This window comes from Megascapheus bottae, chromosome 12 (assembly GCF_031878675.1).
Source record: "Megascapheus bottae isolate mThoBot1 chromosome 12, mThoBot2.hap1, whole genome shotgun sequence".
Classification (NCBI taxonomy): Eukaryota; Metazoa; Chordata; class Mammalia; order Rodentia; family Geomyidae; genus Megascapheus; species Megascapheus bottae.
This window is the reverse complement of record NC_143520.1, coordinates 39,415,569-39,440,398: the sequence shown is the minus strand read 5'-3', so window position 1 is coordinate 39,440,398 and position 24,830 is coordinate 39,415,569. Positions and strand designations below refer to the sequence as shown.

Sequence of the window (24,830 nt, the reverse complement as noted above, 5' to 3'; positions counted from 1 at the left end):
TTTTTCTGACCAGGTTTATAAATCTCTCCCATGATACTTTACTATTTTTTCTTCATTTGCAAAACTAGTCTGGTGCAAAATTCACTATGTTTTGATTGAAAAAGTCTATTCCTGTTTACTTTAAAGAATAACTTTTGTTGTTGTTGTTGTTGCCAGTCTGGGTCTTAAATTCAGGGCCTTGGCACTGTCCCTGAGCTCTTTTGTTCAAGTCTAATGCTCTGCCACTTTGAGCCACAGCTTCATTTCTGGTTTTTAACTTGTTCATTGCTAATAAGAGTCTCTTCTGTCTTGGCTGGCTTTCAGCCATGACCCTCAAATCTCAGTAGTGAGGATTAGAGGCATGAACCACAGATGCCCTACAAAGGTTGCCTTTATTGGACATATAATTTAGCTTGTGAAGGTTTTCTTGAAGTACTGTGCTGACTTTTTTGTATGTAGATTTTGAAGAGAAAGCCAGTAGACTTCTTACTATTTCTTTATAGGTAAGTGACTTCTTTCAAAATTCTCTGTCCTGAAGTTTAAGGAATATATACCTAGACGTAGATTATTTGGTATTTGCCCTTCATGGTTTTTCCTGAACTTTCTACATCTATTATGTGATATCTGTCACTGATTCTACAAAATTTTCAGACATTACTTATTGACTCATTTCATTCACTTAATTTTTTCTTTTGATATTCTTCTATGTATTATATTATACCATTTTGATAGTATGCCACAGATCAGATCTTATTTAGTCTGCTTTACCACTATTTTGTTTTGGTTTTAGATATTTTTATTGAATTTGATTCAAGCTCACTGATTTTTTCCCCTGGATTTTGCTCAAGCATAGTTTTTCATTTCTGTTACAATATCTTTGATTTTTTAAGTTTCTTTTGATTTAATCTCAGAATTTGTATTTTCTGCTCACAATATTAGTTTGTTCTTGCTTGCTGTCCTGTTTCCATTGATGGCTTTGGTGTATCACTCATAATTGTTTTTCATTCTTAGTTTGACTAAGAATATATAAGAACTTTGTTGGAAAGTTTGCTTTGATTTTTTAAACTCGTGTATGCTTTCATTTTTTTAAAAAAAATCTTTTCAAATCCAGTGTAATGTTTTGGTGCAAGTTGAATTTCCTATCGAAGTAAACTGAGATTAACTGGCCTTTTAAAATTAGTTGTTATATGATTTTCAGGGACTGTCTGCTGTATCTGTAGGTATTAGATGCTAAAATTCCCTCTGGTTTCTTTAGTTTCCTTTGTTTTTTATTTGAGGCATTCCTATTGTCTTTGGATCATCTGAGGCATTTATTTCTAAGTAAGCTTTGAATATTTCAGCTGCAAACATCTGGTATTGAGCATGAGCTACTTTGATGTGCCAAGTTTTAGGGAAAGAAAACATTCTGTAATCCTATTACTAAGCCTATATATTTCTGGATTTACCACAGTTACTTCTTAGTTGCCCTCCCTTTTACCCCAATTTTTATCAAATAAGAAGACTTCCTTTACTCATGTCTGTGAAGGTCTGGTAAAACTAGGCTATACTAAAATAGTTGGTAGGAAGTCTTCTGAAAAACAGAATGCTTTTTTGAAACATTTGTAGAATATTTAAAAACTGTTCTGTTTTTTAATGCTCTCCAATATTTAGAAGCAAGGAAAGAGTTTGCTCTTCACTGTAGACACCTGGGAGGACTCTCACTGAGGTAAAATTTATGAATATATCGGGTTCTCATTAGAGCTGAGTCCCCTTAGAGTTTATAACTGTCAGACTTGTGCAAGGCAGCCCTGCAGTGATTTGTCAATCACGGTTTCAATTCTCCTATGTCGTCACTGGCTCCAGTGGTGGTTTTTGTTCTTTTGGTTTCCTGTAAAATGTAGTGATCCTTTCATCTGCTGTCTATCACTCTGGTCTGAGCAACAGAGATCTGCTCTTAGACTTCAATTCCCTGATGTAGCTAAGATAGATTGACTTTTAGTTCTTGTAGGCTTTTTCTTATTGTGAGCACAGAAGTAACTCACTTTACTTGTTGTGCAAAATGGACCATCAGCTTTCTGCCTGATCTCCTTTGAGTTTTAACCCATAGACTGGACCTGGACAGCTTTCTTCACATTGTGTCATAAAATTTCATTCCACAAGCATTCATCTCATTTAGTCTTTAGGATTATGAAATGCTTTCTATTCTGTCATGAAATGATGAGGCTGTTAGAGAAACAGTGGTAAATGAGGGTATGTTTATTTCTCTACCTTCAACTGCTAAAACAGCCAGTGCTACTCTTGACAGCGATGAACATGTGTTTGATAATACCGTCTCATTTCTGTCCACCCAGGTGTACTTCGTTGGTGTTACTATCAGGAACATTTTTTAAACAGCTCAAATCCATCCACGAGGAAATACACATGTTCACTTTGTGGCTGTAGTGCATGTCCTGACTGCTAGGTGGAACTTTGTTCCCTTTAGCAGTCATACTTTGTCCTGAAGATTCTTTTTACTCAATTCTTGTAACTAACTTCAGGCCTATTGCCTTTGGGTGGTCTCTGGGAACAAGGGACGTTTTTTTTTGTGTTCTAGCATCTCACGTGGATTAGCAACAGACTGCCTTTACTTCTGTAACAGAGCTCCTGATTGCATCTTACTCTAAGTTAAGACATGGAGCCTTAATTAATGCCCTGGATTAGCTAAATTGTTGACAAATAAGACTTCCAAACATCACTTCAAGCGATTTTCCTTTTGTTTCTATATTGCAGTGGGACAGCAGCTGTATTGTTCTCCCTGCTACTGTGCTCTCTCCTCATTGATTTGCCTCTAGGATTAAAAGATCTTTCGTCTTTAATTGTCTTATTGTGCACTCTGTCTTTCCTCTTTTATGTTAACTCTCAAGTTCCATTGTCATATGTTACAACAACTGTCAAAGAGCTTTCCAGATCTTGGTGATGTCATTATTGACTTTTTGCAACACCTTCACCTGTAGAAAGAAATTGTCAGTTCAGTATTTCTTTGGCTCACCTTGCCATCTTCCTTTTAGAGTAAGAGCACATCTGCATCAAGAACTCTGAGCTACAGACAAAACAGTTTCTATAAGAACAATGATTTATTATTTGAGTGAGTTAAGGGTTAGCTGAGCAAATTTTACTTTTATTTTGATATAGAAGAACATTTGGTGTGGGCACTCTTACAAACATGATCATTTCATACATGATAAACATACTTCACTTTTCAGTCTAATTTTGTTGAATAAATACACTGTGACATCCTTGTAAAGAGTGTATAAGAATAAATTTTGAGTATAAAAAGAAACATCAGCTCTAATGCTCAGATCTTATTATTTGTTTTTATCTTTACCAGGAAACTAGATACACATGTTCCATTCCTATCTTTCCCCAAACATAAGCAAATACAAATCCCAAATGATACAAATCTCTGAATATTTTGCTGTTTGAAAATAGTAGAATCTTTCTTTTTCTTTCTTGCTTTCTTTTTTTTCTTTCTTTCTTTCTTTCCTTCCTTCCTTCCTTTCTTCCTTCTTTCCTTCCTTCCTTCCTTCCTTCCTTCCTTCCTTCCTTCCTTCCTTCCTTCCTTCCTTCCTCCCTCCCTCCCTCCCTCCCTCCCTCCCTTCTTTTCTTCTTTCTTTCTTTCTTTCTTTCCTTCCTTCCTTCCTTCTTTCTTTTGTCAGGCATGTGTCTTGAATTCAGGGTCTGAGCATTGTCCTTGGGCTTTCTCAATCAAGGCTAGTGCTCTACCACTTAAGGCATAATACCACTTCCACTTTTTCTAGGTTTGAGGAATCGAACCCAGAGCTTCATGGGTGGTAGGTAAGCATGCTCCTGGCCCTCCTTTTTTTTTTTAATGAGAATAGGAATGGAACACGTTTCTTCTTTTTTTTTCTTCATTTCATTTTCAGTTATAGATATTTCTTTTCCTTCACATACAGTACAATTTTATTAAGGTATTGAGCAATAACATATTTTTCAATCATAATTTTATATACTATGTCTCCTTCATTTCATATTCTCTACTCCCTGTGAATATTGTTCCTTTGGTTTTTAATGTGTGAGAATGCATGCATATGTTTACACATGTGAATCCTGATATGTGAATTAATCATATTCAAAGAATTTACGTCCATTCATTCCTTTCTCATCACAAAGTGTTGGGATTAAGAAATGAATATTAAAGATTGTCAACAAGATGAGTGGGGGGTGAAGGGAGGGAAATGGGGACAAAAACATGAGAAGGGACATCAATGTGTGAGAAGTAATGCACCTACTACCTGGTGAATATAACTGTAACCCCTCTATACATTACTCCGACAATAAAACAAATGAATAAATAAATAAATGTCAAAAGTCTTCCAGCATTTTTGGACTTATTTACATGATGGTTACATTAATAAAATTTGTAGTATTGAAATGTGTATTTTTACAATATATCCCCAATTTACTGATTGCCTCATCAGGCTGAGATCCAGTGATACATTTGTCTCAGAAATGACTTGTGAATTTGTTTTGTTTTTTCTTTTGTTCTCCATGTTCTACACATATTATTTAGGAGCCATTTCCGGGTTTCTGTGTGTTGATTGGAAATAAGGGTTTCACAGCTTTCCCTGCCTTTCATGCCAAAAGTAGATCCTCAGATCTCATCCTCAAGAGAGCTAGGATTACAGGTGTGAGCCATAACACCCGACTCAAGGCCAATGCTGTACCACTTGAGTTACAACTCTACTTTCAGCTTTTTGGTGTTTATTTGGAAATAGGAGTCTCTGGGACGGTCTAGGCTGGCTTTGAAATATGATGCTTAATCTTATCCTCCTGAGTAGCTAGGATTATAGTCTTGAGCCACCAGCATCCGTCTCTTTTTCTTCTTTTTTGGTAGAACTGATAGGGACAGTTCAGAGTGAAGTGGCCATTGTCCTCCAAACCTGGAAGTCTAGGATTAGCATACCCTTTTTTTCATATATTTTTTTACTGTAATTAATAGAAGAGTTACATTATTTTCACTAGATAGAAGGTACATTACTTCACAAACAATTTGAGGATCTTATAAATTTGATCTTATGAATTTTCCATGCTTGAACTAGGCAAAAAACATAATGCTGGCTTAAATGGCCTGCATTATTAATTTAATTTTAGTTGTGGCTATTACATAATTTTGTACATGTTAGAGAGAGAAAGACTAAATTTAAAAAATAAATAAAAGTAGTTCCCAAGACATTTCAATGATTTCTATTACTGTTTTCATGTCTAGCCAGTTGCAAACTCACCACAAATATGTTCCTACATATCATTCTTAGAGCTCTGTCTAAGAAATTTGCAGAAGATAAAATCTATTTTATTCCTAGGCTTGCACTGCATTTTAAATCTCTGTTGAATAATATTTCCTAGTGACAGGAAATGATCATAATACTAAACACATTCCATTTTGATATAACATCACACTCAAGGATATTCCTTCTCAGGAATTTAATTTCTTAGTTATGTGTATGCTTCTGTCTATATCTATAGAATAATCTCTCTGTTCCCTAGAAGCAATGGAGCAGCATATATAAAACATAACTTTATGGTGCTGTTTTAGCTTTACTGTGTATATTTACGTTTAATACTTGTTGAAAAGCTAAAAATGGTATAAATCAAGGTAAGGAGTTAAGAAAAACTTTAATAGCACAGTTTTATTTTATTACAAATCAGAAAGCAAAAGACTATGTCTCCCAAGTAAAGGCTCTATTAGATGTAAATACTAACCTTACATAAATATAATTTTTATTAAACAAGTTATGTTACCTTTGCAAGGAAAGGAGGTTGTAGAAAAAAGGAAGGTCAAATTTTTAGCCAGATAAAATTTATCAGTACGTTCTTGTTAATGTATAATCACTTGTAACATTTTAAAAGTCTTCTTTCAGATAATACTATTAAAATGTCTTCATTTGCTGAACCTTACATTGCACAGTAGACTCACTTTGCAGTCTGATTTCATAAACAGGAATTCATATAAACATTGGCATCTCCACGTTTTCCTTCCATAAATTATTATTAGTCATATTTTTAGATTTTACTAATAGTTGTAGCCATAGTGTGAAATGCTACTATTTTTCTGGATCAAAATCATTAAAAACAACATACTTCATACATGATTTTCAATTCATGCGTTCTTATTTAAGTCTACTTCAGTTCTGGTTCATTTCTTTACTCATAATTTGTTCACTGGTATTATTTTCATAATGCGATTGCTCAACATTCATGGAATTAGAATCTGGAAGCTGTAGAAGTCACTTTTATTTTGTTGCCACTGTATGGAAAGCTGTGTTTTTTCTTAGACCCATGTGTTTGAATGGCCCACTGCTTCATTAAGAGTTCCTGTAGGGCCAGGAGTTTGGCCTAATGGTAGAATGCTTGCCTAGCATTCACGAAGACTCGGGTTCAATTCCTCGGTACCCCATACATAGAAGAAAGCCAGGGGGAAAAAAAACTACATTAGAAAATAAAATAGAATAAAATGAACCCTTAAGAGCACTAAAAATCTGCAGTAGGGAGATTTTTTCATGAATCTGTTTCATCAATAGCCAGAAAATGTGGTAGTATAAAAATGCATTCAAATCAACTGAGTGATGAAACCAATGGTATAATTCATTAAGTTTTATTCTGGAGTTTTCTGCTTTATATTACCTTATTTTATTATTAATGGGATAAATATGCTTTGGAGAATTGGGAAAACAGAGAAAAATAGATGTAAATTTATATATAAACATTTAAAATAACACAAATGTGCAAATATTGCTATATATATACAGATAATATTTGCTTAATGAATATAAACTATGTATATGGCATATGTAGAAATTTATATGCACATATGCAAAATTCATATATGGAAAAAATTGCAGTTTTTCATTAGTACTTAAATTTGGATGATTTTTGTATTTCATTGGCAAAAGATATTTAACAATTAAACTATCAAAATAGTTGCTACCTAAAAAAAAAAAAGAGTTCCTATAGTATTTTCTTAGTTGCAATTGATCTTTAACTACAAAGTAACATTTGATGCATGAAGTTCTATGATAAAATATTTTATAATTTAGAACAAAATTAAATGAATGGGAATAGTTTCTCACTTAGAGACTTTACTCATACATTGTTACTTATTCTAATCATCTTTTTCCATGTATGGGGTAGACTTAACTGTAGGAAAAGTCTTGATTCATTGATTAGATCATTATGTGATTTTAACAAAGCTTTGTGTCACATAACTCATTACGTTTCCATTAAAAATGGGAGAATGGACTCAAATTTTCCTTCTGTATTCTGAACTCCACTTAAATATAGTAGAAAAATCAAACAGACCAGGTGGGCTCATGCCTGTAATCCTAGCTACTCAGGAGGCTGAGATCTTGAGGATCAATGTTCAAAGCTAGCCTGGGCACAAAAGGACCTAAGACTCTTATCTCCAATTAACCTCTAAAAAATGGGAAGTGGGACTTGGCTCAAGGATAGGGCAGTAGCATTGAGCTGAAGAGCTCAGGAACAGGGCCCAGGCCAAGTTCAAGAACAGGGCCTGAGCACTGTCCTTGGACTTTCTCAAGGATAGAGCTCTACCACTTGAGCCACAGCACCACTTCCAGCTTTTTTCTATGTATGTGGTACCTAGGAATTGAACCTGGGTCTTCGTGCATGCTAGGCAAGCACTCCACCACTAGGCCAAACTCCCAGACCTGCAACTAGCATCTTACAAGTGTGAATCATACAGGGCAAAACAGATTCAGAACAAGTACCAATTCAAACTAAGTTTAACAAGTATGGCTACAGAGCTTTTCAATACTAGAATTTTTTACCTGAATTTGTGTGTATGTATGTATGTTTACATTTCTTTTTAAAAATTTTATCTTTATTGTTAAGTAGCTGTACAAAGAAGTTACCATTCAACATAGTAGAATATGAATACAATGAATCTTGATCTTTGTAATTTGTTAAAAGAAAATCAGGATTGGGGCCAGGAGTTTGGCCTAGTGGTAGAGTGCTTGCCTAGCATGAACAAAGGCCTGGGTTCAATTCCTCGGTACCACATACATAGAAAAAAGCTGGAAGTGGTGCTGAGGCTCAAGTGGTAGAGCTCTAGCCTTGAGAAAGTCCAAGAAGAGTGCTCAGGCCCTGAGCTCAAGCCCAGGACTGGTAAGAAAAGAAAGGAAAGGAAAAGAAAAGAAAAAAAAGAAAAGAAAAGAAAAGAAAAAGAAAATCAAGATCAAATGTTAGTTGTTCTAGAAAGGTATAGGAACATTTGTTTGATTTAATCTGTTTTTTTTTTCTGTATATTTGAAATACTACTATTGTAAAGTTGTGGCAAGCTGAAGTGATCATGAATTGTGGGTATTTTACTATTGGCTTTTATGAGTTTCTTTCCTTAAATATAAGTGGAAAGATTTCTTTACATTTTCAGAAATAAGAAACCAGAGTAGGTTTCAAAGATTCCCTGTACAGTTGAATACTTGTGAAGTAATTTACAGTTGACAGCATGCTCTATAAATGTCAAGGAGATATAATTATCACAGCATCTCCAGTTTGAAAGACAAATCAACACTACATGTCTGTTTCATTAAAAAGACACAGCACCTTCTATGGAACTATCGATTCCTTCTTTCCTGTGTGGGCAGTCATGTCTATTGTGGACTGCAGATAGGAAGTGATTGCACGTACACTAAAGGTTATCACACTGGAGGGGTAGGCTGTGCAGGGTACACTTCATCAGTGATTTTTTATTCTTCTGGCGATAATGAAACTTTATAGCTGGAGATTAAGGTCATACTAGTCTATTGTGATGCAAAATTCAGGCCTACTTTTTTTTCTGATTCCCCGTACAACATTTCTTCCAGGTAAATCTCAATGGGAACCATTAGACTGAGACCCAAGTTATTTTATTATGATTATTATTTTAATCAAAGGAATGGCCTAGTGAAAATAAGGTTAAAAACAAGTCAATAAGCAATCCATGTGTCATGTTCATTTTTTTTACAAAGAACAAAAAAGAAAATAAAACTAGAAAGCCTTTAAAAATGAAGAAGCCTTAATACCTGTAGTTTCATGCACATATGGGTAACATTGCAGACTTGCTTTCTGTTTGACTGGGAAAATCCAGTGTGGAAAGGTGATCAAAAGAGTAAGATGGGTAAGTACTGTGGCTTGAACTCTGAGCTTAGATCTCCCCTTTGCCTTTTTTTACTCTAGGTTAGCACTCTACCACTTGTGTCACAGCTCTACTTCTGCCTTTTAGTGGTTTTATTGGAGATCAGTTTCACACCTACCTGTCTGGGCTGGCATTGAACCACAATCATCAGATGTTAGCCTTCTGTATAGCTAGAATTACAGATGTGAGCTGGGACTTTCTTTATAAAAAGAAGAACATGACTAACTTGAACATTGAAAATTATTTTCTGAAAACATTCAGGAAATGAAAAATCTTGGTTAGATTTCTGAATTATTTTGCCCAGGCTGTCATAAAAATGGTACACACTGGATGGATAAAGAGCAGAACTATATTTTGGCACATCCTGAAAATTAGAATTCCTCATGGTATTATTAACAGGGTTGTTCTCACCTCCCCCAATAGAAATTAGGGGAGATAAGGAAACATTGCTCCAGTTATCTCAGGCCCTAGGCAGTTCTTGTCATTCTCTTTGAACCTCCTTTGTTGCAATTCTTGTAAAAATTCTGGTGCCATGACTTTTAGTGCAACAAGTGTGAGTGCTTTTGAGTGTCAGATATTTGAAGTCTTCTGCCCTTGACAGTGGAGGTGAATGTTCCAGCTTTCTGGAACCCTTGCAGCAATGGGGAGAGGACCATGGATTTGCTCTCATCAGGCTCTTTATAGTCTTCTTTAGTTTTAGCTTTCTGCTAGAGCTGTGGCTGTCTGCTGCTCCTTGTTCCTCCATTGGTTTTATAGCTGTTACTGCTCCCACTGTTACTTTCGGATTTCAGCTTCCTCCAATGTTGGCTCTGCTGCTACTTCTGCCATTGTTTGGCTCTGCTGTTACTGCTACTGTGGCTGCTGTTGCTGACACTGCTGGGGACAACAGCTGCCTTGGCTGCTGGAGCCAGCCCCACTATGGCTGCCACTATCACAGCCACTTAGCCACTTCTGCTGCCTCTCCCTTTTTGCAGTAATTATCAACCCATCCACTCTGCTAATGAGAAAATGGGAACTAAGCAAGAAAAAAAAAAGGAAAATTCTTTATTAGATTTCATGTTACAATACTAGGGGGCAAAAAACAGGAGAGTGTCACTGAGTAGTTTGCTTACATTACCCAGAGGAGGAGTGCTACAAAGGCCTTCTCGCCAATCATCATACTCACCTTCTATAAATAGAAGACTGTATTGCACCCATCATGGCTAAGAGACTCAAGTCACCAGTTAATGGTGGTCCTTTTGCAAAATACTATGCTTTCACTAGTCACTGATCTGTTGTGTCTGAAAGGACCTCTTTCTTGATTTCCTCTATAACAAGGACCCCTTTAAGACCCCTCTTCCATCTCCTATAGGCATTTCCCATCTTCATGACAATGAGTACTTGACTCAAGCCAGGGGCTGTAAATTCCCTGATAGAGCTCAGATTACAAGAGCAGCTTAACCAGGTAGAGTTACCAGAGTTCTTCCCCACCCTACCCCTTTCACCTGCTGGGAAACTCCCTCCCTTTCCTTTGTCCTTAGAGCACTGTGTTAGAAGCCTGCTGAAATGATAGGTCAGCTCAAACAGCAATGGTGTCAGTGGTTGCCCCAGCCTTCACTCAAGTATGTTGAGAGTCCATTGGCCACCTGTGTATAGCCTAGCCCAACCACATGGCTGATGGCCTATAAAAGTAGCCTGTAAGATTAGGCGGGGTTGCTCTCTCACTCACATCTTAAAGAAGGCCCTTACTGGTCAGTATGATTCTTGATGCTAGACACAGAATAAAACTCTGTTTAACTTCTGCTTTTGTGTGAGACTTGTTCCTTTGATCATGGACCCTAATATTAGGGAACTGGACCCTAACAGTGTCACCTGGGAAAATGCTTCCCCTGAGGTCCGGTAGAAATTGCTGAAGTGTTTTCTGGAGTTTTCCAACTTCTTTGATGGCAAGAAGTCCCATGCAGACTGTTTGCTTAGACATTATCTAATTTAGGAGCTAGAACTGTGGCTTTGGCAACAAGCTGTGATGATCCTATAGTTTTCTCAAAGTGTCTGCAAGTGCTCTAAGCAGCCTAGGCTGAGCCTTGAATGTAATTCTTGGCTCAAAATGGACTGGGCCCCAGGGAAAGTCCTTACAGCAGTCCTTTAGGAGACAAATTACTCCCACACTCAACATCTCAGTAAATCTAAAGGGGAAAAAATAAACATTAGAAAAGGTACTTGAAACAAAGACTTATTAACATGAAGATGCCTTACAGTATTTAACAGTGCCCTAACAATGCTTTACTCAGGCCCCAGTGAAACTGGGAACCTACTAATAGGTCTCCAGAGAGTCTCCTATTATCATTTAAAATTTAAGCTCCTAGATCCTTCCTCAGCAGCCCCAACCTTCCCAGGTGGTTCCTTTCTGTCTCTCTGGGATTCCTTATACTCTTTTTAAATATTGTTATAGTGACATCATCATTACCTCATCCTTTTATTTATCCCCTTTCCAAAGCAGACTTTAACTTCACTTTACTTTTCTCAGAATTTACAGATAAAAAAAAATTGATGCACAGAGCCAAACTGTGAGCTGAAATGGTTTATCAATATGCCATTTTTAGAATAGCTCAGCATTTCTAAGAATGGATAGATTACTTTAAAGCTTTCATTTAGGTTTGTTTGATGCTGGACAAATTACATAGCCTCCAGGAGTCTGTGTTTTCTTATCTGAGAAGTGGAGATAATAAAGTACAAACTTACAAGATCATTGAGAGGAAGCCTGTGTGGAGTGTAAGGCAGTTTGGAGCCATTCAATAAAGGGTATAAGCAGGCTGCAATATAAGTGAATCAACCTAAAATGGTAGCTATTATCTGTGATAATGCTTTGGTTAGGACAAAATGGGTAATCATTGTTTCCAGTGCATAGGACTTCATTTTATGTTGTAATGGGGTCTTGTTAGGTAGCCCAGGTAGCTTTCAATACCTGATCTCCACTGATCTTTTGGCCTCAGTCACTGAAGCAGCCAGCTGGTATTACAGGTGTGAACTTCAGCACCCATTGAGTGTACATTCTTAAAATATTACATCCCCAAATGTTCTTTTTTTTTAACTTGGGCATTAATTTAATTTGCTTTCTTTTTTCTATCTTTATTATCTTCAAGTAGTTTCCATTCGACAAAGCAACTTAATCTTGACCCTCGTACCTTACTTAAAACTTAAATAAGGAGAGTTTGGCCTAGTGGTAGAGTGCTTGCCTAGCATGCATGAAGACCTGGGTTCAATTCCTTGGTACCACATACATAGAAAAAATACAGAAGTGGTGCGGAGGCTCAGGTGGTAGAGCTCTAGCCTTGAGAAAGTCCAAGGACAGTGCTCAGGCCCTGAGCTCAAGCCCAGGACTGGCAAAACAAAAAAAAAATAACAAAAATACCCCCCAACCAACTTAAATAAGATTTAAAATACTTTCCTTTCATAATAGGAACTTCATATTTGTTGCATCTATTCAATGAATATCTTCCTGGTCTTTGCTATATTTCCTACAGCCTTTGTATGCAAGACTCCTTCCCACTGACAGTGAAGCCCTGCATCATGCCTAAGGACTGTGAAACTTCTCAGTGGTCCTCTTGGAGTCCCTGCTCTAAGACATGCCGCTCAGGGACTCTCTCCCCCGGAGTTAGGAGCAGAAGCCGGAATGTAAAGCACGTGGCTATTGGGGGTGGACAAGAGTGCCCAGAACTTCTGGAGAAGGAAACTTGCATTGTGGAACAACTTCAGCCATGTCCCAGGTATTGTGCATTCTTAGAAATGAATATTTTAACATCATGTGAAATGGTGATTAAAATGTGAACAATAAAAAAGTAGCCAGGACTCATGTGTATTGATCAATAGGGGAGCTCTGTTTGTAAACGTGTAGAATGGTAGGTTGAAGCCACAACCTCAGAGCCTAGGAGCCTCCCATGTCTGAAGGAGGCCTGGTTGGGTTGTCCAAGATGTGACCACAAAGGTGTGCCAGTTACCTAGGCAATACAGGTACTGGGCAGAGACTTAAACAAGATGGGGAGGGGGAGATTTATATGCAGCTTCATACACAGACACACACACAGGGGCCTTCTTGGGAAGGTTTTAGAGAAGGCATGGGCATTGAGGCTGACTTCTGTTTCTGTGACTTTCTAAGGCTGTGAATTTCATTGTGTTATTTACTTCTTGTGACATAGTTGACTCATCTACCTGCAGTCCTTACTTCATCTAATTCTTGGCATGTGGTAAATGCTCTGTAATTGTTGGTTATCATTATCTGACATATCAAAATTAATTCTTATAACAACATCCAGAGCCATGCACAACACCCTCCTTTTGCAAATGAGGCCATTAAGGGCCAGAAAGATGAAATAATTCCTGAGGTTGCAGAGTTAACAGGAGCAGCACACTTCTGTCTCCAAATCACATAGCTCTTCTGTGGGTACCATTTCTATTTCAGAGTCTCCAGAGGACCAAAGAATATTTGAAAATGGGTTACCATCTATTAATAGCTATATTTAGCATCATGATAGTGGTTATACTTTGCCTGGCTGTGTTTCAACTGGTAAAGGCCTCAAGCATATTTGTCTTCAGGTCCTTGCCTCATGAGGAGCCTAATCCAATGGTGACAAAAGTCAATTGAGGCCAGTTACTCAGAGGCTTCTTAAAAAATGGGTTTATGATAATTTCTGCTGGACAACTGCCCTTTGCTATATCTGTTGAGTCTGTATCTATAAGAGATACTGTGGTTAATGCTTTTCTATCATTTCTTATGACCTTTAATATCTAAGAAAAAGCAGGGCACAATTGGTGTTTGGATAGATTCCCCATTTAATGATGAGGGTAGGACAGCCACCTTACACATTGAGCAGGTGTTTTAGACGGGGTGAACCTGGAAGTAATAGGTCCTTCAAGGCATAAAGTTCAAAAAATGTTTTTGTCGTGAGATTCTTAGTTTCTCAATCCTTCACTTCTCATGTGGAAGCAGTGCAAAGTAACACATACTATACACTGATGGCTTATTTTACTGAAATAACCTTCTGGATTATTATCATTCCTTATTTCAAAAGCAGAGTAACACACAGTCCTACTGAATAGTTCTCATTGTGTGTATTGTATGTTTTGAAAGCATTTGATAGGGCTTGGAGATAACATAATTTTGATGTCTCTGTCTCTTTGAAGAGTCATATACTTGGATTAAAACTATGTCTCCATCATTTAATAGCTGTGTGACCTTTAACAAAATATACAAGGTTTCCAAGATATTTTCCTTTTTAGTAGATAGATAATGCTGTTTGTGACATGCTGGCAATAATAACGCAGAGGTTCGAATAGCTCAAGACCATTTATAAGGAAGGCCATGTCCAGTGCTTAGCCTAAAGAAGTGCTATGAAAGTGACCATTGTTGCTATTGACAAGTGTATTGCATCCATAAAGAAAACCCTACTTTTCTTGAAATATATGCTCTAGTAATTTCACAGGGTAGAAATTTATTTATTTGGGAGTAATTTAGTATTTTTCCCCCAATGGAAGTATAATTCAGAAGTTTCTCAATGGTAGGCAGAAATAGAAAAAATAGAAAATCTGGGTTTACAATTATAAGCTATTGCTTGACAACAATTTTAATAGCTATACATTAAATATGAACACTACTTACAATATAGTTTGTCATCCAAGTGGAACAATTTTGAGAGTAAAAGGGGACTAAATTCACATTCTGTTCTGTTGTTTATGTCAATGAGTTTGGTGTTTATTTAAAGGAAATGAGGAAAGAAAAGCATCTGTAAATGATAAGTATGTGAGAAATACAAGTTTTGAAGAACTCTCTGAGATACTGGGTTTCCTAGGGAAATGATCCTACATGGTTGTGGGAAGAAGGATGAATAAATAACAGCAACACAATTAACATTCTTATTTGTCTAAAATCTGGGCTGTGGGCTCTACCACAAGAAAGGGAGACCGTACCGCATAAAGGTTGTTTGTTTCTACTCTTTCACAGTAGTGATTAAAATTCATCATGAACAAAGGAAATAGAAACAAATCTATTGTGAAACAAAATGCCTTTATCTCCTTTCCTAGAATTAATGTGCAATTCATATCATTTTTATTACACTTTCTAACATGCTTTAGCTTCTGACTCTATCTCTTTCCTATTGGAGATATGTCTACTTTATTTCATTTATTTCATAAATATCCACTGAGTTTTCACTGTGTCAAGTATGTATTTGGGAGACAGAAGAGACATTCTACACATGTATCACTCCCTCATTGGGCCTTGAACTTTAATGTAAATGATTCATATGAAATAAATTATAAAGGAAATTTATGCTTGCTCTATGAGTTCCAGAAAAAAATAAAATACTAGAGATAAGTACAGATAGAGGTTTCTGGGATGATGTGATGAGGCAGAGCATAAGTTATCAACTTAAGTAGGCTCACTAAAGAGGCCTCATTTGAACAAGTAGGACCTGAGAGGGATAGGGTGATTATTGAAAGGAACTGAATAAGCTAGCCCCTAATGTAATTAGAGAAAAATATTCCAAGGAAGGAGCAACTAAGTTGATGTGAAAGAAGATAAGAGTATTATGCTGACTTGGGAATGTAGATCTACATGAGAATTAGGGATGGGTAGCCTTGAGTTTGTTTCAGAGGAATGAGTTGTATGTATATATGTATGTGTTCATACCATTACTAGGCTTCATGCTCTCATATGACTCCCCCCCCACCCCGCCCAGGGCTACTGCCCTACTACTTGAATCTTGTCTCCACTGTGGCTCATTGTAAATGGTTCATTGGTGATAAGACTCTTAGAAGTCTGTGTGTGAGACTGACTCCAGCCATGATCTTTTTTTTTGTTTTTATTTTTCCATCACATCAATATTATTCTCAGAGCTAACCTGTGTGAGCTATCAATCCTGTAACCCTGTACACTGTCAACTATCGTAGGAATCATATTCCTTCTTACATGTACCAAAAGCTCATACTCAACAATGAGTTCTGGGTTGAACCATGATCCTAAAGCTTCAACCTCCTGCTGGCTTGGATTATAAGCATGAGCCACTGGAGCCCATAAAAGGTGTAGTTTTTAGACCCAGCTCATACGAACAACCTCAAGAAACCTCTTTCTTTAGCTTTACAGTACTTGTCATTTCATGCTCCCCATCATTGAAAGATAACAATACATACCCACATTGTATTGTAGGGGATGTGGAGATTATGTTGGAGAAAAAGAAAAGAAATCTCATGTCCTTGCAACCTTCACTCTGTGTGGTTATTTGCTGTCATTGTATAAGATACCTTCACACTTGATTCCATCCTGTGTTCTGATCACAGTTTAAAGTGTAAGATCTTACATCTCAACCAACACTCCAATGGATCAGGTAGCTTTCTTTCACTTAGATGGGAAAAAGGGAAAGGAGAAGGGGGCAGTAATACTTTACATGGTCCATGTCAAAGGACTAAGACACAGCTTAGGTCTGGAATAGATATAAATCAAGACTAACCTCACTCTGGCTCAAGTTCCTGCAACTAACATATTGAAAACACATCAACTCTGGTCATTTGTTGAAATGTCACCTCAGATGACCAGCCAGCAATTTTCATCACCCCATGGGAGGCAATAGTTATCATGTGGAAATGGCTGTTCCCCCTCTTAAAGAGTTAAAGTTTGAAATTGAATAGCAGACAGCATTGTTATGTGGTGATGAATGTCAATGCAAAGTTAGTCTCTTTAAAAAGCTCTAAGAAGAAATTTCACAGATGATGGTATTAGAATGTATGATATGATTACATAGAAAAGCTAATTCATTAAATTTCCTTTCAATCCCCTAGACTGTCACTGAATAGATGGACTTTCTTATTTCTAGTATATTGTGTGTGTATTTATTCTTATGATGGCTAGACTAGAAGTCCTATCCAAAAAAAGAGGCATATCTGTGCAAACACATGCTGAGAATTGTACCTGGGTCCCCTGTATCCCACATTGATTTGCTTATTAAACAACCTCCTGAGTAAAGCCTGGTTCACCATGACATCTTTGTGAGGCACTGAACTCAATTTTAGACTTTCTAGATAGAATTCTTTTCCTTGAGAAAGGTCTGATGATTCATTAGTGGATTTTTTTTGTGACTATTTAAACCAGAGAGAGTAGAAGGAAACAGATTGAGAATTTAGCCTAGTTGTGTGTTTCTTTTACCCATTGAAACATAGTGGCATGCTTTTCAAGTAATTTGTTTGATAGCTGCTTTAGCTTATTCTTGGGTTTATCACTGGATAATTCAGAAAATTTAAAGCTTTCAGTTAATATACGCTTAATTTATTTATCATAAGAATCATGTATACTGAGCTTTTCCAAAACTTGAAAAATTATATACATATATCGGAGGATAATTTTATAATAGTTGGCAATATTTCTACCCAGCTCTTCATACATTTTTTTTGTGGGTCATGGGGCCTTAACTCTGTGCTAGACACTGTCCTTGAGCTGTTCAGCTCAAGTCTACCTCCGTACCCTGGAGCCAAGCCCTACTTCCCATTTTCTAGAAATTACTTGGAGATAAGAGTATCAGGTCCTTTTGTGCCCAGGCTGGCTTTAAACCTTGATCCTCAGATCTCAGCCTCCTGAGTAGCTAGAATTACAGGTGTGAGCCACTGCACTAGGTATCACATTATACATCTTACTATGTGACTACATGTTTTCTTTCTTTCTTTTCACACCTTGAAGTAAACAACAACTAGCAAAGGGTCTGGCTCAGTGTAGTGTCACTCTTGGTAACAGTGGGAGAATGAATGAGTGAGTGAATGCTCAGTTTGGGTCACATCCAGAGCAATATTATGCACAGAGTATTTATTCCTTGTTTATCTTCCCATTGAACTCTCTCCCCTCTATCTTTCTCTCTTTTACCTCTTCCCCCTCCCCATTCCCATCATTCTCTACCTCTTTTACTTTTCCACCCTCCACCCTCACCCTCTCCCCATTTTGTGCCAATAATAAAATCTGAACTCAGAACCTTGTATTCCCCCTTAACTACTTTGCTCAAGGCTGATGCTTCACCACTTGAGCCATACCTCCACTTTTGTCATTTTACCAGTTTATTGGAGATGAAATCTCAGATAGGGAAAGATGAAGTGAAACTGTCTCAAGGAGTTTTCTTCACAGGCTTCCTCTGAAATTCAATTTTTTGATATCAGAAACCTGAGTAGCTAGGATTATAGCATGAGCCACAGGAACCCAGCTTCCCACTGGTTTCTATCAGTGCATCTAATGCCATCTATGGAATAGGAGCTCAATAAAAAGGTATTAAAAAATTAATGGAGTCTTAAAAGAAACCTCGGTTAATTGTTTAAGCGACATTTTGGCAGCAATTGAGAAGTAAAGAAGTCATAGCCTGGAACCCTCGGCAAAATTAATGTTAGAAAAGAAACAAAATGTTAAAGAAGTGGAAATGATTTCATTAGATGACAGATACCTTTTTATTGGCTCTATCTATTACTGGTGTATGCTTTTTCATGAATCCCCATTGTGCCACTTAAAGCCCTCCCGGATAGAAGATTTGTTCCCCAGTTTGTCTAAGAAAGTTAACGTACTGTTAAGTGCAGTGCAGAGTGATAGGAGTCTATTAATAATACATGTGTGGAGTTTGCTGGCCCAACCATCTGCTGAAGAGCAAAGAGCTTTGCACTTCAGAGTAGCTTTCCATAATCAATAATTCCACTCTATCCAATAAAAAATTACTAGACCGTAAAATGTATAAAGCTTGATCAGTTCCCCTTATGTTGGTCATCTGTTCAGCAAAAAATGACAAGTTAATTCTTTTCTAAATGCATTTACAACTTTAAAAGGACAACAGACATTATCATAAATTAGTCATGCTGCAGAACACTGATTTTTAATATACGCGCACAACTCATTTGAATACCTTGCAGGAGGGTTTCAGTTCCAGGAGCGTTTGCAAAATCTATATGTGCTTAGTCAAAACATGACAATTAACTAATATAATTATTCTTTCAATCTGTCTTCATTAAAGCACTTTTGATTCTATTCTGTTATTATGCTTTAAATCTAAGCCTTCAGAAAAACAAGGAAGGAAACCCACACTTTGTAAGCTTTCTGAGAGTGATGAAGCTCACATTCAAAAGAGGTTGCTATACAACTGTGATGGTTTTAGCATCTTATTGTAGTTAGAATCACTTTATGTCGCCTTAGGATGACAATTTGTCATCACAATCTGTCTATCTTTCAAGTGAGGATGTCTGTCCTCATTGTTTTGTAGCCATGATTTCCTTTCTCATGTGCCCCTTCTCTGTCTCAGTGTAAGAAATGTCTTGATTAGAGTGTTCCTCAGGAAAGCCAAACTGGCTGAGTTATTTAATTCCAAAGCCTCCCCTAAGCTTTCTCCTCTCCCCAGACTGGATCTGGCTCTGTAGCTCAAGCAGGCCCCAAATTCCCATGGTTGTGTAGACTGGCTTTAAACAGTCCACCCTTCTGCTTTAGCCTCCCATGTGCTTATGTTACAGGTGTATGCCACCACCTCCAACTTTCTAGTTTTCTTTTTGAATAGACTATATCTTTCCTCAGTGCAAAAATTCCTTTCTCTGAATTAACATTGGTTTCTTTGTACTTTTCATTTTTCAATAAGTGGTCTTGAACTCCAGGTCTTGAACATTCAGGGTAGGTGCTTTACCACTGGAAGCATGTTCCTAGGCCTTTTATACCCAGTTCCATTTTCATAGGGCATGGCTTCACAGAGTTTCATATCTCTCCTGGGGTGAGCTTTAGTCCACCGAGGAATGGTAGATGTGCACCACCACACCAGTTTAGAGATTGGGTCTCAGTAGGTATTTTGCCTGGCTGATCTCAAGCCGTGATCCTCCTGATATGTGCTGTAATCTTATCTGCTGTCACCCCTGCTGTCTCCTGAACAGTGGCATATTAAAGCTTAGCTCTTTTCTATATAATTTCACCAATATTTGTTGGCCATTTCTGAGTAGTCTTTAATTAGAGGGAAGATATTAAGAAACTGAGCAACAAAGATCAAACATAGGGGGAAAAGTTCAAGGATAAATTCAAGAAGGTAGATGGGAAAAAAATATCCCACCACTAGTTGAAAAAAGTTAAGTTCTAGATACAGACACACACACACACACACACACACACACACACACACACACACACACCCTGCTTTGGTCACAATGATATTGTTAGTAACAAATGACCAACAATGTTTTACAGGAACATAATTGTTCTTCTAATCTCACATGGAAATAGTTTGAGAATATCTTATGTCCAGTAATTTTGTAATTACAGCACTCTGAGTCAAATGGTGGCATTTTTAAAGAGCTAATAACAGTGCTGAAAGATAAGGAAATACTAGCAAAATAAAGAAATCTCTGTAGAGATTCAAAGTCCCACTAACAGGTACAATTTTCTTAAGTAAATACTTGAAGTCAAATACCTCACATTGCTTTCTGGTTATCTGAATATTAGGTAATCTTGTGACGCAGTCACATGGGAAAAACTATGTCCCCGTGATTATAAATGAGCATACTGTAAGCCCTTCTGAAGCTCACAACCTTAATGAACGAGAAAACGAATAACTTAAATACGGAATCTATAGCAAAGAGAAGGCCAATAAGGACATTCTAGTAAAGATAAAGTTTTGTATGAGAAATTGAAATCAGAGGGAGCAAACAAGGGTATCTCCTAATCACAGAAGTAGAAAAGCAGTCACTAATTGAATTATGCATTCATTCATCCTTTTCTGTAGCAAGTAAATCTTGAGCTAGTAATGATTTCAGGCAACAGAGTAGCACAACACTGAATATGAAGACCCCGACTGTGGGAAAATTACCTTCCAGTAGGATGGACAGATAGACATGCATCAGTGTGTGTGTGTGTGTGTGTGTGTGTGTGTGTGTGTGTGTGTGTGTGTGTGTGTGTAACTTAACTTCTTTCAACTAATACCAACCTTAGTTTGTCCCTGTAATAATGAAGCAGTTACTCATCTGTTATTTACTGAACTTTCATTCATTTTCACCTGATTGAACTTCATGAATTTTCTATTCACAATTTTAATAAAGTCAGATAACCTTGACTATAACCCTTATTTTCTGTTTACTTAAAGTGACCCTGGAAGAGTTACTTACTTTCTACAACCACCTCTCACATCAAATGGGGGAAATAATAGTTTTATTATGGAGTTGTTGGGAGAATACAATGAAGTATTGCATCTAAATTCACTAATGCAGTGCGTGGAAAAATAAGCAGGCAGAAAGTTTTGGCTGCTATTTTTATTATTTAAGGGATCTTATAGTGACTCAGATAAATTAGTGTCCTGTTTGTTCTAGGCAGCCAGACCTTTGGAAAGAAGCCAATTGATCTTACACTTTTGCAAGGGTAGAAGGCCGTGAAAATGGATTCATTTCTTTTATTTCATGTTCATCTATTCTACTTGAGGCATTTCCACAGTTGATTTCAAAGTGCTGCTCACAGACAGAGGGTAGAGCTACGATCTTTGTGACTCTGTGTGTTCCCCTCGTAAGCAAGAGGATGAAATAATCATGTATTGAAAAGCATCAGAGCTGGGAGAAAGAGGGATGGACGTACTTGGTCTTTAACACAAGCTCTATCATTAAAGGGGATTCTGGACACTAGGAGACCAGGTTTAACTGAGGCTTGGGGTGATCACTATAACCACTTCTAAAAGAGCAAGGGAGTAACTCCTAACTGAACGCACTCCTTTGATTTCTTATTCTGTCAGATCCTAGGGACGCTGTCTCGAGTTGGTGGAGTTCAGGATATTCAGTTATCATGGCCTCCGGATGATTTGTGTCTAAGCATAACTGGAGCTTTTGAAAAAAAACAAACATAAAATCAAAAGGGATGAGCAAAGACTATGAAAAGACCCACATTAATAAAAGGGAGTATAGAAGCCTTTACTGGAGTGCTTTGTATTCTCTGCTTCATGCTGGGGAGGTATTTTCTCTGAGGTGGTAAACAATAGTAATAATGATAAATGTCTTATAGTTCTTTAGAGATTTTTGCTGGTTCCCAATGAATGGAAGGTGTGTGATTTTGGTTAATGAGCTACCAACAGTGTTTTTGTTACTTTCTGTAAAACCAACTTTCCTTTTCATGCTTCTTCATAATGACTTCCAAGTTTCCTCCATTGCTAAGTTTTGTAGGGTCATGATAAATTAATTGGGAAAACATTTCATACAGTATGGCCTATTCCTTTCAAACAAGCATAATGAATGTGATTTGCCCTAATTTTAAAGTTGGCTTTGAAATGCTAGTTTTTGAACTTTGATTGTTGGAACTTAGACTGTGGCAATTCTAAATTTCTAATATTAGCAATTTTTATGAAACGTGTGGGATTCTTATAAATAAGTTGCTAATTGTCTGTGTTCCTGTGTGTGTGTGTGTGTGTGTGTGTGTGTGTGTGTGTGTGTTTTCTGAAGAAAGAGAACATTTAGTAAACACTTATCGTATATCAGAGTTATTGCTTGGTGTTTTTATCTCCATCATTAAAAATGGGAAAATAAAACTTGCAACAAGGTCAAATGACTAACAAGTGACAAGGCTCATATTTGAGTCAGTTAATTTGGAACTACAACATGTTTATCATTTACACCACTCTATCTCCTTCTTGCTGTTTTAGGAAAGTTGGAGCTAGGTATTTCATATCTCTCTTTACCTGCCAGTAGCATTCTTAGTAAAAGGGAATTTGAAATGAGTATGTTAATTGTTCATCTACCATTCATAAATCTTGTATTTTACCCTAGAACACAATGGGATATTTAGGTTTGGAGACACGAACGAATGAACAAAGCTCTCTCATTCTATAGCCAGGAATTAAATGTTATACTTTCTATGTTCACCTAGCATGAGAAGGATTTGAATTCTTCACTACAAACTCTTGTCTACTGACAAAATTAAGTATAGACAACCATGTGGAAAGGCAGTAGTGAGAATGAGAGAAAATCTGTGTCATAATCAGCCTCAAAGAACTGCCTGAATTGTTGTTATGTGAGGCTAATTACTCTGAGTTTTCAGGACTTTTGAACAATCATATCTGTGTGGTCAGTATTAATTTCTTAGGCATCTGCTTCCTCATTTTGGCATCTGTTACTTGATTTCAGATTACTCTAGTTACCATATGGCTGGGGGCCCTCTGACATATGCTATTTTTACTGTTTCTAGGTGCTTATTTTAAGCAATTACAACTTTGAGAATTTTTTCCCCTCAGATCTGGAGAGGAAGATATAGGAATTTTCTTTATTGTTCCAGAAGTTAATGAGTTTTTTGGAATTTATGTGAATGGTATTGAGTTATAGAAATGCTGCGGGCTTAAACATTCAGTAATAACCCCAGCTAAGGAAAATTATGTCTGACACAGTGTTGTGAATGAAGGGTTGTGATAGTCCTTTGTTTTCCTGTAAGTTATGTACAAGTTCCATCTTGTTTTTATTTCTCCTGTGTGTGTGGGCAGGGTACTAGAGTAATTTCTAATAAACCAGGCAGATCCATTCCTACATCAATTTATGTAACTGAAATAGCTATATATAGCTGTAAAACATATTCATAAATTAATTATGCTGGCATGAAACAGTGTTCACTAATTTTTAAGTTATAACATTTATACTAATAACAAGAAGTTAGATAGTGAGGGAAAAGTTGCTACATCAAGCAGATGGAGATGTTAGATATTGTCTGTGCTATTTAAAATAATATTTGCAACTCCTCAAAATTATATACTGTCATGCTAGTTACAAAATATAAGCACATCCTTGAGAAGTCCAGAAAGTGGAACCCAATGACAATTCCAGCTGCCACAACTTAGATTCATTGGGTTTCCTGCTTCTTCTTAATTCTTTTCTAACTTCATGATTTGTGCAGACTTATGGCATATCCTTGTTGCCTTCCTTCTGTCTGTCTGATGCCATGAAAGACTGCTTTGGTTTTATCTGGCAAGGAAAAAGGCTTTAAACATTCTAGCCTGTAGACTACTTTATCCACAGGTAACAATGTGGGCCAAGAAAGAGATTTTCAAGCACACTTACTTCACTTCTTTTCTTTATAATCATACATTTTTCTTCCATTTTTTCTTTTAAATAAACTCCATGAAACAGGTATTCCTGGAGAACATCAGAGTGGTCAGAATGTCAAGTCTCTCTTCTACTCGAGCAGCAAGACCTTCACTGGCATGAAACAGGACCTGTATGTGGAGGTGGGATCCAGACCCGGGAAGTGTACTGTGCTGAGAGTCTCCCAATATCCACCTCACAAAGGACCAAGGAAGGTAAGCAGCTGGTTCTGAGACAGATGGGACTGGTGGTTGGAAGAGAAATCAACTTCAGTACTGTCTTTTAGTATCTTTTAAATGTGCCAGACTGCTAACATTCATATATTTAACATTTGTTTCATTGAATATTATGCAGTATCCTATATTGCTTTTTAACTTACAGAAATTTGATACAGTAAAAAAATAGGGGTACTAATAAAAGCAGCTGTCACCAAGGATAATTATTAAAGAGAAATGAGGAAATATACCTAAGGTATGTAGCCAGAATGAATGCTATGTGCTAAGGTACAGATGGATGATGCAGAAGTAAGAATATATAATATTGTACATCATATATATGTACACATACATACACACATATGTATCTGTTTTCCCCTCAAAGCATTTTGAAAATGTGTACA

General features: G+C 37.0%; 1 protein-coding gene across 1 annotated transcript in view; it reads left to right on the top strand.

Annotated features, from left to right (window-relative positions):
• Thsd7b (thrombospondin type 1 domain containing 7B) overlaps nucleotides 1–24,830 on the top strand; it is a 719,928-nt gene that overhangs the window by 162,761 nt on the left and 532,337 nt on the right. The window contains exons 3-4 of the mRNA XM_090343132.1: nucleotides 12,652–12,894; nucleotides 24,257–24,426. Coding sequence (XP_090199258.1) covers nucleotides 12,652–12,894; nucleotides 24,257–24,426 — 413 coding nt within the window. The remainder of the gene's footprint in view (nucleotides 1–12,651; nucleotides 12,895–24,256; nucleotides 24,427–24,830) is intronic.